This window comes from Cucurbita maxima, unplaced genomic scaffold (genome assembly GCF_002738345.1).
Source record: "Cucurbita maxima cultivar Rimu unplaced genomic scaffold, Cmax_1.0 Cma_Scf00001, whole genome shotgun sequence".
NCBI classification, from domain to species: Eukaryota; Viridiplantae; Streptophyta; class Magnoliopsida; order Cucurbitales; family Cucurbitaceae; genus Cucurbita; species Cucurbita maxima.
The window spans coordinates 7,634,753-7,649,036 of NW_019272017.1; the positions used below are offsets into that span (position 1 = coordinate 7,634,753).

Here is a 14,284-nt window from a genome sequence, read left to right on the forward strand (position 1 = left end):
AAAAAAAAAAAAAAAAAAAAAAAAAAAGGACGAAGACGAGACTGTAAATAATTTTTATTTATTTATTTAAGCCCAATAATTATTATAAATCCATATTATATATTATATGTTTCTCGTCCGACATCTACACCTGGTTAAACTGATGGGATTGGGAAAACAAATTAAAAAAAGAATAAAAAATGATTTTTTTTTAAAAAAATTGTATTTATTAGCCATACCCATTAGTACTTGGGATGATATTTTTAAAAGGTTAATTTAAAACTGTTAATATGGGATAGAGATTGATTGGGAGTGGGAGTTTTGATTGAACAATATCATACGATTTTGAAGAGAAGGTAGAATGAGCCATTTGCGTCTAATCATGACTAACCCCTTGTGATGTTTCTATCACCACCACCAAATCCATATAGAGAGAGCTTAACTATGTTTATGCCTAATTAGTCCATTATTAAGTATGAAATCAACTGCACCTTCACGTCACGACATCACATCAATTAATGAATGGTTAATTGTAGATAGAGGTAGAAAAGTTCATTAACATAACAAACCATCAATTCTACCCTACACCGGAAAAATCACCGGAATATGGTATCACTGTCTATTGAGGCCCCACTAAGCAAATTGAACATTATTGGGAATTTTTCGTAGCTACCCTTTTAGTTTTAGAATTTATCAATTCTGCCCCAACTGTGTAATTTCCTTCCAAAAATAATAAAAGTAAATTATAAAATTAATTCCTAAAACTACCGACATAAATAGTTCAACTGATATCCTTGGGCCGGAAACAATCGGGTATCTGAATTCTGGTCCGAATGGCCTATCTGGTTTGTCGGAATTGGGTTCGGTTACAAACTGCATGTGGGCCGGCTAACAAAAAGTGTCCAAGCGATCACCACCACAGCCCGCCGTCTCATTAGCCGTCCTCGCCCTTCTTCGACAGTGGGAAGAAGCCCATCAATGATCAGCCCAAAAATGTCCAACCGGCCCAATCGTGGTGGCAAATAAAGAAGGCCCATTAGGCCCGCATCGTTGAATTGAGAAAAAGGAGAAAAGGGGAACAGAACGACAATTGTAAATACCGACTCCCAGTTTATCCATGGCTGCTCTTCTTTCCTTATCTTCAAGTTCCTTGACCAGAACAGCCATTGCTCTGCCTCATCCAACCACTTCCTTCAAGGTAATTTTAATTCCTGACGTTATCTCATTTCAATTTTCTGGCGCGTTGATTCTTTTATCATTCACGGAACTCTGATTCACATACATTTCCAGGGAAATGTGAAGATTCTGAACTCAAAGCAGTTCAGCTTTTCTTCACTCAAGCTCAAATTCAAGGTGGGAGATGGAAAACCATTGGTTGTTCGCAGCCAGGCCGCTGCGTCTTCCTTGTCTGCCTCTCCCGTCGAGAGTGTGCGGTTCCGTCTGGACAATCTTGGACCACAGCAAGGTTCGAGGAAGAAGGGCAAGAGAAAGGGGAGAGGTATATCGGCGGGACAGGGTGGTAGCTGTGGATTTGGAATGAGAGGACAGAAATCAAGGTCTGGGCCTGGTGTAAGAAAAGGATTCGAAGGTGGACAGATGCCTCTTTATCGGAGAATTCCCAAACTTAGAGGAATTGCAGGAGGTAATTTCTATCATTCTGCTACTTCCCTTTTGTATTTGAATTATACAACTCTAGAATCTGGCTGGTAGGCGTCCGCAATGGCTAATTGGGCTAGTAGTTGTGGTTGCTTCATTGAGGGAGAGTTCAAATTCTCCTTTCTATCTTATCTTGAATACTTCCATTCATTGGCCACACTCTTTACCCCTTAATTTCTTTTAACCTTCTTAGTACATGGTGGTTGCTGGAGAAATCGCGATTGCTAATAGTTGTTTGTATTTATTGTACTCGTATTTGTGTAGTTCCTTATTCCTTGATCTAGGACATTCGGCCTTGTTAGATTTTAGGAGAATAGGACAACGGAGAAAAGCAGTCACTCTATAATCTGATGTCCTTCTCCTGGTTCCTTTCAAGATGATATAATTCGTATTACATTTGTATGAACTCATGATATTAAGCCGAACAATTTCTTTTCCTTTGCAAGGTATGCATGCTGGGTTACCTAAATATGTGCCAGTGAATCTGAAAGACATTGAAGCGGCAGGATTTCAGGAAGGGGAAGAGGTCTCTTTGGAAAGTTTGAAGGAGAAGGGCTTGATCAACCCATCAGGAAGAGAAAGGAAACTCCCATTAAAGGTACTGATGTCACGAGTATCTACATTGTGAAGATTACACAAAGTGTATATCAAAATTGACATGCTGCTCTTTCCGACTCCAAGAAGTGAAACCAAAACTGAATGATTTAAACAGATGTTTCTTAACTCATCAAGATTCTGGTATCTGATTCTTACTGTCTTAACTTCGTCTTTCCTTCAGATTTTAGCTGATGGAGAGCTAAGTGTGAAGCTAAATATCAAAGCTCGGGCTTTTTCATCAGCAGCAAAAGAGAAGCTTGAAGCTGTTGGCTGTTCCCTTACTGTATTACCTGGGCGAAAGAAGTGGGTTAAGCCATCAGTGGCTAAGAACCTCGCACGGGCTGATGAATACTTCGCAAAGAAAAGGGCTGCAGCAGCTGCTGCAGAACAAGCTGACTGACTCCAAAATTGCGGTTGGTGACAAATTCCAGGTTAAATCTCCTCCTCAGTAATTTTGGGCCTTAGCTAATTTGTGGGCATTAAGTCCAATTTCACATAGTTGTCTGATTGAATTGATGATTGATTTTCAAGTGCAAAATTTTCTCTCTGAAGATGTTGACGCTCTCTTTTACTTATATTAAATTACCATAACCATTAAAAAATAGCGCGTGGAATCCGAGTTGACTAGGGAGAAGAAGAGAACATCAAGAACGGATGATTCAGTTAATTTAGTCGTTGCCATCATTCTCAATCATGTCATCCACTTCGGTAAAAGTCTAGGACCCATTAAATTATTTCTGCTTATCTGAATAAACATCATCCATATCAGTTTGTACATATCCGTTTCACTCAACTGTTGAACTTTTAAGTTGATTTTAAGTCAAGCACGGAATTTCAGTAGAGCGATGGGGATAGCAATAGTCAAATTTGAAATCTTAGGTGAGTTTGATGACTGTTTGCTTCAATAAGTAATGTGCAGTGTTGTTTTGGATGCAAGGCATGTGGTTTATTAATCACATATTGGTTGATGACTCATTTCCTCCCATTCAATAATGCCCATTTGCGTCTAGAAAGTATGAAAGTGACAACTGATCCAAAAGCTGCATAGCTCATGGTGTTGCCCTTTCTAGTTTTCTCCATTATTCTATCAAATTTGGATTTTCTTTCCATGCCTTTTACTCTCTCTCGCTCAAGCTTTGGTTTGAATTTTGATGTCAAAGCCAATACCCAGGAGCCAAAAATGATGATCTTTCCAAACAAGCAGAGTTTATATTAAACGGAAAAGCAAGCTCAAAACTGTCTTTCAAAACCCACAGAAATCCTTAGGCTATCCCTTATATGGTAGTGGGAAAGCCTTTTCTACACGCCTTTATAGGGAAATTGTAGTTTATTAATGTTGAGGATAGTATACTGCTGATATGGAAATATAGATCAAGTTTTACCCGCTCTATTTATTATATTATTTTTTTAATTATAATTTTTTTTTTTTTTTTTTTTTTTTAATAATTAAAAAATAATAATAAAACTAATACATTTTATTGTCTAACGATCATATGTAATTACATTTTTTAAAGTTCACAATTTTTTTGTTTGGGACTCAACATTTCTACTAATATTATTTATTTTGTAATTTAACTTAAACAAAATAAAACATAGGTACAAAATATGGATAGGGACGAGCAGACATTTTGCACCCTCAAACATAACAAATTAATGCAACCTTAAAATAAATAAATTAAAATTAAAAAACTAATAATAAGGGTGGTGTTTGGGAGACGGGATAGTGGAGTCCACTTGCGGTTTATTAGGTATCTACGCCATGACGTGGAAATTCAACTATTTAAAAATNCTCAATACTTGATAAAAATATCAATTATTATTTGAAAAGTTTGATAGTTATCTCTGTTGAGGATTATCGAGGGTAAGTTCCACATTGATTAATTTAGGGGAAGATCATGAGTTTATAACTGAGGAAAACTATCTTCATTCGTGTGAGGCCTTTTGAGGAAGCCCAAACAAAGCAATGAGAACTTGTATTCAAAGTGAATGGTTTCCATCAATACATTTGCAATGAGATGGTCAATTTGATATTTTTCATTTTATTATTATTATATTTTGATTTTGGGAGTGTGAATATTTGACTCAATGTAGAAACGTTTTTGCGTAACAATCCTTCCTTACTTTGATGTCATCAATGTATTTATATTAACTAAATGTAATAATCTTTATATTAACTAAATGTAACAATCTTTCATTCTTAGATATCTAAATCTCTCCGGTGACTTTGTCTGATTCTTAACAAATACTATTTTTGGTCTCCCAATGAATGATTAGAAAATCGTACCTCAGGAAAACTCAAACGTGTAGGTGAAGAATATAGATATCCTATTAAATATCTCTTATTGAGAATTTCTTCTAATAATAATTTGACCAAATCCAATTAAAATTTTATAGAGATAATAATATTTGGACCAATCAATAACAACAACTGGTCTAATCTATTGGAGACGGAGAGGAAACTATTAGGGTAAGCAACATAGAATATAAACAATAATTTTGTTATATCATATTATTGTTGTTTAATCTCATCCACAAGTCCTTTCCAGGTAACAAAGTGATGTCCATAAATAATACAGTTACTAGTTGGCTCATTTGCTGCATAGAAAAGCGTGTAAACACGTGACGACTTCATTGAGTTGAATCAGATCTACCGACTAACCTCATGAGTAGCGACACGTGTAAGAATCAAGTTGCTCATATGGCAATTGAGTACAACCGTCGGATTTGATTCAATGAAGGATGGGACCCGCACTCCATTAAATGTTTTTGATATTTACATTTTTACATTCAAATTCATACTAAGCTTGAACTTGTTTCCTTATTTTTTTTTATAAGTTAATTTAATTTAATTTAAAAATCAAAAATAAATTTGTGTGCTGACATGGCAGTAGCATGACCGGCACCGCCAAAGCTACAGCGAATTACTTAAGAAATACGAAATTAAAAAAAAAAAAAAAGGAAATAGAAATTATAAATGCAAATACCGAAGCGAAGACCCGGGCCGAATTGGGAAGCGTTACTGGTTTTTTCTGCTCCTCTTCTTCATCCGCCTTATCTCTCTACTCTCTTCATCTTTCTTCCATTTCTGTGCTCCTGTTCTGATTGCTTTCTCTTCTTCCTTTGTAAACCGCGCCTTTTTCCTTTTTAATCTTTTTCAGTATCTGTGCGTATCAGTTTCCCCCTTTACGGCATCTACATCCATTGTTTTCTTCTTCCGTTTTTGTATATAATACTCTGCTTACTTTTGGAGCTTTCATCCCCAACTTCTTCTGCTACTTCATTTTCAGGTATTCTTCGTTTTCCCTACGATTTCATTCCAAGTTTTCGTTCTCTTGTGTTATTTTTTTTTTTTAATTGTGGCTCTTGTATGACTGAAGAATCGTAAGGTCTGGGAAATCTGCCTTTGGTTGTTTGATTGCTTCTCTGGTTTGGTTCTGCTGATGATTTCTGAAATCCTTACAACTTTTTGGTGTCTAGAGATTGTTTAATTGTACTCTGAACTCTAGGATGGATGAATCGATTGGGATTTTGAGAGAGCAAACTGGAATTGTAGGTATCAGCGATTAGCTAACTGATTAAGTCGCTTGTGGTTTTGCTTTTTGAAATATTGAATTCGCTTAGGTTTTGATTGATTGATTTTTTTCGCCTCTGTTTTCTCCGCCTGATTTCTTTTTTTTGTTGGTTAGAATTCGCAAGATTTTCTATTACAACTGTTCGTGTTGTCTTAGTATTTAATAGTTTAAAAAAAATAAATAAAAAATAAAAGACAGTGAAATAAAGGATCGTGCCAACTAATGAGCTAATTTTTGTCCCTTCTCTTTAACTTTTATATTTTAATCATATGGGAAATTGCCGAACAGATTCCGATCTGCTGAGGGGACAAAATCAAACTTTGAATTTTCTTCCCCTTTTATTTCCGCTTTCATCGTTTCTTTGGTGCCATATGTCGGGAGCATGATTTAGTTATATTAATATGCTTTGGTTGTTTCTCTTCTCTGCAGCTTTTTATTTGTCCATTGAAATAAGATAACCCAAGGAAAATATGAATCACTGCGCAATTCTGTCAAACGCCTTCTCGAGCCACGAGGAGATGAGAGACCCTGTTCCGGGTCCCATTTCAGACCTGAGAGATCAACTCGTTTGCCCTAAACCACGACGACTCAGCAATCCAAAAGTCACCGTCATCGGCCACGCCGATAGCTCCCTCCGATGGAATCTAAGGTTAGTCTTTTCTTTATTTTATGACTCCCTTTGAAATACCATCCTTTTGTTGAAGGTGCTAATTCTTCTTGAATTGAATTTCAGTCACCAAGTAGAGCAAATTGACATGGCCACCGGACCGGATCTGCTGGACTTCCTCCTGACAAGGGTATGCTCCTATCTGTTCCCTTTGAGTTTCTTGAGATCGAAAAGTTAATATAATTTAGAGGTGGCCCTCGTAGCTTCCTTTGTCTGCATCAAAGTCATTTCCAGGGATCACAAGTCGTTAACCATCATGTCGTTAATCTTATAGGGTGGTTGCAGCGTGGACCAGTCGTTTACGCAGTTGGCTTCGTCGCCCCCTTTTTTATGTGGGTCTCCGCCGAGCAGAGTAGCCAATCCATTGATTCAGGACGCCCGATTTGGGGATGAAAAATTCATCCCCTTAGCACCGATTGCCTCACCGTCGGGTCAGTTGTCGCCGTCTACAGCCTCTAGGAAAGGAGGCCGTGTAAGGGCGAGTTTTGGGAACAAACCAACGGTGAGGATTGAGGGTTTCGATTGCCGCGACAGGGATAGGCAAAATTGCAGCATCCCTGCCTTCGCGTAGAAACCCATCTCATTATCAAATCCATAGAATACATGACAGAGAAAAAAAGGATACGATTTGCCTTTCCTTTTTGTAAATACGTCGTAAGTGTTCTTTGTAAATGTAAATAAAAACATGCCATGTATACCAAAGCTGTGTCTGTTAAGGCTTTTTTTCTTTTCTTTTCTTTTTCTTTTTCTTTTTGTTAAGTCGAGAGCAAACTATGCGTGGATGCCAACCTCATGTACTATATTTTTGTAATTAGAAGTGTCAAGGTCGAGGAACTTCCATTGTAGTTCATTTTTGTGATCATTCGAAGATTGAAGTGAGAGAGAGAGAGAGAGGCAATCTGTACATATTGCAGAACTTGAAATGGAGTGTGTAGAAATCATGAAGATGTGAATATTGTAGAGCTTATTTTCTGATTGTGAATTGTGAATTTGCTTAGGCATAACGCTACAGATGGATCCATTTTGCTTTTTCAGGGCATCTTCACGCTAACGCCGACCTCTCTCTCTGCTTTAGCTAAAGCAACTTTGTTGGTGGAATAAACCTCTTCTCTCTCTGTTCAAAGCGACTTTGTTGCAGAGCTTGCCTCTTTATTGGGGTGTTGCTTACTGAATTCTGACAATTTTATAGATGGAAGGAAGATACTTTCCTTCCCGACTTTTTTTATATCAGGGCTTGTCAAGTTTACAGAAATTCTTAAACAATTACTACTGCTTTGATACAGGATAAAAGTGGTGATGACATTGAGCATCAAATGTCGCTTTCTGCTCATTAAGTTCGACGGAATCCCCAAAGTAGAGCGCTGGTTTCTAGGACACCCAAAAGGGTCTCTGATTGAAAAGGGTTACTAATTTGATAGCTAAAAATATTTTCAATTCTATCTATCTGCAGACTGCATACATATTTGATAAGCCCCACGATGCATCGCTGCGTGATATCTCGTGATGCAGAAACCCATGGTTGCAAGGATAAGGAGGGTGTAGCTGATCTGCAGCTATGGCTATGGCCACCGAGGCAGGAGGATGAATGACGCTCACATGGTGGGCGACCCCTGATTCCATCTTCTGGATCGAGTTATGCGCTGTACAGAAGAAAATGGAGTATGAGAAAATAACAAATGTTTGCTGAGTGAGATGATGGGCAAAGAGTCATGGCCCAATTTATGGGGTTGGTGGGCATGTCAAAGTCTGTCTCTCAATACTCGGCCTACAAATGGGAAAGGGACCCGTTTGGTTCATCAATTCTCTCCATTCTCGCCCAGCCCGTGGAAATTCCGACAGTTTTCATAAACGGTAGTTAGGGATGTACATTTGACTATCCAACCTAAATTATAAGGGTTCGGTTGGATTAGATAGAATTTCGAATTGGGTTAGATTTTTCTTAGACCCGACGTGGTTCGGGTTCAGTATGCAAAGGGTTGGGTCAAGTCAACCCAACCCAACACAATATATACACAGCCCATTTTTTCTTCTTGAATCCAACCCATTACCCAATACCTAATCATTCATCCCATTCATTTTTTACCCCACCAAGCCTATGCCAATTCCATTTACATGAAAAATACAGGCCAAGATTGCATTGCATTGCATTGCTGTGTACGTGTATGTGTATAGTGTAGACTGTATCCTCTTCTATGTAATTTCAAATCACACCCACCGCCCGCTATGAACACTCACTAGCCGGTTGTCTCAACACAATCAAAATCGAAAATAGAGAGTTGGGTTGTAAAATAATGTTGAGTAGGGTTAGATTAACCATGGAAAGAGTCAAATTTTTGGATTGGTTTAAAAAAAATTCCCTCCACCTACGCCACTAAGTGTGGTCCAAAGGGTCCAACCTACCGATTAAAACAGAGAGGTTGACGCTTCCCATCGTGTCATTTTCGTCCACTTGAAAGTTAGTTTTTTGAAAAGGAAAACAGAAATCCTCAGTAATCACATATATATCATAAGCTGAATATCTAAATTTTGTTAAGTTGATTTTGTAATTATTGTTTTGTCCTCTTTTCTTTTCTTTTTTTATATGATTACCAGAATTATACTTTTATTGTATACATCGCTCAGTGTCATCTCACATCTCTACTTTGATTACTTCTTTTGTCACCTTTCCTTCGCTTATCGGCTCTTGTTTGAATTAAATTATGAATTCCATTGAATTTTCATTCAAACGAGTGAAGGGTTCTTGCTCTTTTTAAGACAAGGGCATTTGGCAAGTAGTTATTGGTGTTTTTTTAATCATTTGTTGCTACAGTTTAATATTATTGGAGGACATAGTTGAATTTGTGTATAATTTTTGTTTATAGAAATATATTCATTATGATGACCCTAAAAGACTCAGGTTTATTCATAGATATTTAGAATGAAAATTGAAATAACCAACATCACAAGTGGAAGCAACCCTTCAAAACTCATCTAAATTATCAATCATTCCCAGTTTTTCAGGAAAGAAATGAAAAGAAGGATAACTTTCATGATAGTTATAGAACAACTTTCAGCTGGGCCAGCCACAGATATTTTGCTGAGAAGCCCATTGAGAACCATCCAACGGTGGAAAAGTGGTTGTCGGCCTTCATTTCTCAAGAACCAAAGGCCCGAACACTTTTTGTTTGATGGAGATTTAAGATGGAACACGATGAAATTGAAGCTAAGGGTTGAGTGGCTCAGAATTATCCAACCTTATCGTTGTCGTCAATAGAAACCCAATTGAAAATTTTGAATTCGCATCGCGATTTAGTTGGAATTCCAGATAATTGGAGGAGTGCATAATTTGCGTAAAAATAACACAAGGATAGAAGCAAAGAAAGATGCATATAGGATTGATAAGGGTTTTAGCAACAAATCAAAGCATCATTTATTCCAAATCGAGTTGGAAAGTGGGGGAAATAAACACAGCTTAAAAAGAAAATTAAGCAAAAAAAAAAAAAACAAAAAGGAAAAAGAAATTTGATGAAACCCAACTGAAGCAAAAGCGTGGAGCGGGGATGAACTTAGTAGGTTGCAGGCTTGTAGACAATGAAACTGATGCACTGGACTTGGCGGACGTTGTCGAAGCCAATGACCCTGATGAATGCGTTGGGGTATTCCTTCTTGGCCTCCTCGATCTCAGCAGCCACCTGAGCGGGGTCAGTGCACCCAAACATGGGCAGCTTCCACATGGTCCAGTAGCGTCCATCGTAGTATCCTGGTGACCTGTGGTTCTCACGGTACACGAATCCCTTCTGCAAAACACCATCATTCAAACCAACAACACAATTCAGCAATTCCATTCTTCTTTTTCATTGAATCATTGAATCATTGAATCATTTATTCATTACTGACCTCCAACTCGAACTCGATGCAGGGAACCCAGCCAGAGCGGAGAAGGTACCCAATTTCCTTCAACAATTGTGCATCCGAAAGATCAGGCAGGTAAGACAGAGTCTCGAACTTCTTCAATCCAAGTGGTGGCCACACCTTTGATTTTGTTTTAACAACAACAAAAAAAATAAACGGATTAATACTAATAATGAGCCGTAATTAATTAATGAGGGGGAATGAGTTGTTGTTAAATTGTGATACCTTCATGCACTTTACTCTTGAGCCATTGCTGGCGAGAGTGGTGATGTCGTTGTTCTTGCGGGTGACAGGGAAGGCGGCGGTGGATTTGAGGCCAACGAAGGGGGCTACCATGCTTGCTTGAGCAGGGGAGGCCCTGTTCACAGAGGCAACAGCGGCGGATGAGACGATGGAGGAAGCCATTGGTGCCTCTTTTCCTTTTCCTTGTGGGGGGTTAGAGGAAATTACTAAGGTAGTAGAGTACTTCAAAGCTCTAGCTTGTTGAGTCTGAGAGGCCTTGCACTGTGAAATGGTGGTGTATTTATAAGCTCTTAACTACTCACCCTTTTATCCACACACCAAACCATTTAGTGGTCGTAATTTTAGCTGGTAAAAAACTTTGATTTAAGATCACATAGTTGGATTTGAAACCTTATCGCTTCCTTCACCACCTTCCTTTTGACACGTGGCGTCAACCCATTACCTTATCTCTATCACCGGAATGGGGCTGACATTTTTTCAGACGGCCGTTCCCCCACCCCCGCTCCATTCCCCTTGTCCTCACATTATTCATTATTTTCTTACGCTTCCGCGGTAACGTAAACTCTAAATTTACTTCATTAATCCACCTCAGTAACCTACGTGGACCCCTGACATTATGGCAGACACCCACACAGAAAGAGGATGCCAGATGGCCCGGATCCAATCTGCATTTTGCTTGGGCTCTGGTCCGCGTTCGGGTTTGAAATCTAAGGCCCATACTCGGCCTCATTCGGTCCTCTTTTAAAGTAGGCTCTACGATTAGGGAGTACAATTTTTGAGTCGTCCTCGTTTCCGGTTCTTCATTGAAGGTACAGTTTCGATCCAAAAGTTGGTAGGTGCTAGTTATGTTATACTGTTTCACCTCTCTCACTCGCTGTTTTAGCTGTTCACATTTTGGATTTCATAATCGAGATAGTCTGGTCTGTACAGTTTCGTGCAATGTTCCATTTTAGCTGTTTCACATTTTGGATTTCATGATCGAGATAGTCTGGGAGCTCATCGGATAATGTTCATAAGCGCATTAGTTAAGTTCGGCTTAATAATTTAAAATTTGAGTAACCTATGGTGAGAATATGCTTCTCGTACCAAATTCTTGATGTTTTGTTAGTACTCCTTTACAGTTCTTTAATCAAAGCATGTTCACGTGAGTATACCGAGGATATCTTTCTGTAGAGGTCATCTGACCTAGGGGAACCACAATTAGCTTAACATTCTCGAACTTCTCTCAACTGTATTCGGATTAGCTGACTTTGAAATAGCGAGAAAAGGAGAAAAACTACAGTGATAGAAATCTTCATTTTATTAACTAGATTCTCTGCAATAGATGACTGCATAATTTAAATAGTAGAGACAACATTTGAATACTGGAATCTCGTTTATACTATCTCTAGTTGTTTAAGCAAGTGGCGTGTTGGTGTAGCAAACTAGGCCCAATCTTTTCTGTTCAGACACTTCTTAACAAATGTTTTCTTACCACTTTACTCATTGGTGATCTCTATTTATCGTTGTTCGTAATTATTAATGATCTTGCTTCTTTTATCCTTGTACGTATACTGATATAAGATAATAATGGTCTTTGGCCCTTGTATATCCATCGCCAACACTCGCACTCGGGGCTGAATTTTTTTGTGTGCCAATATTTGTGAATATGGTCTTAGTTGGACGACTTATGACACTTTTAGTTGGGTGATGTTTCAGGATTTTGGAGGCTGTTCTTTCAGCTCCTTGATGTGGGCTCTTGTTTTTAGAATCAAAGTGAGACCGAGTTAGATAACACCAAGTTTCACAATTTTTGGGATGCTCCAATGAAAGAGAGGAATTAGAGCATTTTTTTTAATGAGGATTTTGGTGGAGGCGTGAAAGTTAGGTCACTTTGGACGCTTCTAGATGGATTGATAATTTCCTCTTAGTTCTTTAGTTTTTGTAAAAAAATATCTCGTCCCCAATCATTCAAGTTATTTCTTATAGAAGTAATTTAGGTTCAAAATGAATATTTTCTTTGAATAATGGGTACATCTTTGGGCTAGAACCCCGGGACTAGGACCCCTGAATCCATTTGGGTCGATCCTTGTGGATCTAGGTGCTGCTGTTGATAGAAGGTAAAATATATAATCTTTCTACAAATGAATAACCATAATACTCCGGCTTTAGATGGAGAAAAAGTGTCTCAATAAAATAATCAGGCTTCATTGATACAAAAAAGTCGAGGGTTCTGCAGAAAGTTCACATTAAAGTTACACATACATTTTAGCTAAGCAAAAGTGTTTCAATTGCGCCTATTATTTGTCTTCTTTAGTTGCTTCTCTGTTCAAGTGATGTACAGAAAGATTCCGCCCCCCACCCGCTGTCTCATAGGTGAGTATGTGACCCAACTGCCTTGGCTAAAGAGGTCAATGGCCTTGACAGTATCACGTGATTAGAAGAGTGATATTAAAGGATAAATGTCCCCTCTTTTTGTCCTCAATTTCTGTGTGCATGTACAAGTTAGTCCTTCCATCTTCCTTAAACTACTATACATGTCTAACCAGGGGTTAGCGACGATGCTCAAACTTGAATAAATTCGAAGATTTTATATCAAGTAATAAAGGCATCTTCCATATGAAATTTTTGGGGGGTGATGATAAATTCTTCCGTCTGATATGGCACCCTCTTAAGTATAATAAATTTCCGTTTAGTTAACTGGCCTAAGTGTTAATTTAATCAATTGCTTGTTAATAAATGTGTACAAAATCAGTCTCGGTTCGAACTTCCAATATGTGTCCTATTAATTTTGAGTTTCATCAGCAATCAGTAATTTATGCCTTAGAAACGGGCTTGGCATCAGTTTCACTAATTCGTACCTGATACGAGGCACCCAAGTATCAAGATGAAATGACCAACAGTACCTGTTTTGCGTAAGATTCTGATGTTGCTATCCGAAATGTAATGGGTGATTTCTCCTCGCAAGTGAATCACTATTTATGGGTGCTACAGTGTGCATATCTTTTGGAAGATCCTTCTCTCTTTGAAAAAATCATGTCTGGTGCATAGTTCGTTTTATTTCATCCTGGTGACGTTGTCAACCACGATTCTGGAAAAATCAAAACCTCCCTAGGAGTTTAGAATCTTTTGGGTACACCATTGAAGTCAGTCGTTGAGTACAAACTTCAACCAACTCATGAAGAAGTTCGATTTTGTATTTAATTCTTCCTTCAGGATGACTTCTCTGGTTGTAGAGGCTTGAATAATTGCAGGTACGGATACAATTAAATAATGCGTATCTACTCAGTACCAGGGAGCGATTTATGCACGGAACTTCAGAAAAACACTGCAGAAAGGTAATTGGATTGATGGGGGCTTAGTTTGTGGTTGCAGCTATGCTTCTGAAAAATCTAGTATAACACGTACTTGACAAAGGTTACAAAGGCGAAGTTATCCTCTAACGCAAGTCGTACAAACTCAGTGGTCGGGTAGCCAGAATGGCAACGTATGCTTAAAATCCACCATATCATCTCCACTCCTGGGTATATAATGATTTTTATCTCTGCTGTTGCTTTTATTGAATTTGTGAGCATACCCAGGAGTGGAGATTAACCCAAATGTCGAAGATTATAGTCTATCAACGAATTCTATCGTTTTTTACATTGCAAGACAACTATAGTGGACTGTCATATATTGATTGCCAAAGGAGAGGCTACTT

General features: G+C 38.2%; 3 protein-coding genes across 3 annotated transcripts in view; 2 read left to right on the top strand and 1 right to left on the bottom strand.

The window, feature by feature from the left end:
* LOC111482969 (50S ribosomal protein L15, chloroplastic-like) overlaps positions 1-2,834 on the top strand; it is a 3,461-nt gene extending 627 nt beyond the window's left edge. The window contains exons 2-6 of the mRNA XM_023129058.1: positions 224-233; positions 1,078-1,177; positions 1,270-1,621; positions 2,082-2,233; positions 2,414-2,834. Of these exons, the coding sequence (XP_022984826.1) occupies positions 1,097-1,177; positions 1,270-1,621; positions 2,082-2,233; positions 2,414-2,632 (804 nt within the window). The 5' untranslated portion in view covers positions 224-233; positions 1,078-1,096 and the 3' untranslated portion in view covers positions 2,633-2,834. The remainder of the gene's footprint in view (positions 1-223; positions 234-1,077; positions 1,178-1,269; positions 1,622-2,081; positions 2,234-2,413) is intronic.
* Positions 2,835-5,240: 2,406 nt separating this feature from the next.
* LOC111484540 lies at positions 5,241-7,480 on the top strand. Its single transcript, XM_023131215.1, has 4 exons — positions 5,241-5,519; positions 6,234-6,453; positions 6,538-6,601; positions 6,746-7,480. Exons 2-4 carry the CDS (start codon positions 6,275-6,277, stop codon positions 7,040-7,042), a joined length of 540 nt encoding a protein of 179 aa, XP_022986983.1. The 5' UTR covers positions 5,241-5,519; positions 6,234-6,274; the 3' UTR covers positions 7,043-7,480.
* Positions 7,481-9,855: 2,375 nt separating this feature from the next.
* Positions 9,856-10,872, bottom strand: LOC111484459 (ribulose bisphosphate carboxylase small chain, chloroplastic-like). The gene is made up of 3 exons (XM_023131110.1): positions 10,588-10,872; positions 10,348-10,482; positions 9,856-10,247 (listed from the first exon to the last, which is right to left on the bottom strand). The coding sequence occupies exons 1-3, from the start codon at positions 10,765-10,767 to the stop codon at positions 10,017-10,019; spliced, it is 546 nt and encodes a 181-aa protein (XP_022986878.1). The 5' UTR covers positions 10,768-10,872; the 3' UTR covers positions 9,856-10,016.
* Positions 10,873-14,284: the final 3,412 nt, after the last annotated feature.

Coding starts and splice junctions, on each gene's coding strand:
- LOC111484540 (XM_023131215.1), top strand. CDS start 6,275: ATGAATCACTGCGCAATTCTGTCAAACGCCTTCTCGAGCCACGAGGAG. Junction 6,454..6,537: donor TCCCTCCGATGGAATCTAAG/GTTAGTCTTTTC, acceptor ATTGAATTTCAG/TCACCAAGTAGAGCAAATTG. Junction 6,602..6,745: donor TGGACTTCCTCCTGACAAGG/GTATGCTCCTAT, acceptor TTAATCTTATAG/GGTGGTTGCAGCGTGGACCA.
- LOC111484459 (XM_023131110.1), bottom strand. CDS start 10,767: ATGGCTTCCTCCATCGTCTCATCCGCCGCTGTTGCCTCTGTGAACAGG. Junction 10,483..10,587: donor CAAGAGTAAAGTGCATGAAG/GTATCACAATTT, acceptor ACAAAATCAAAG/GTGTGGCCACCACTTGGATT. Junction 10,248..10,347: donor GCATCGAGTTCGAGTTGGAG/GTCAGTAATGAA, acceptor GGTGTTTTGCAG/AAGGGATTCGTGTACCGTGA.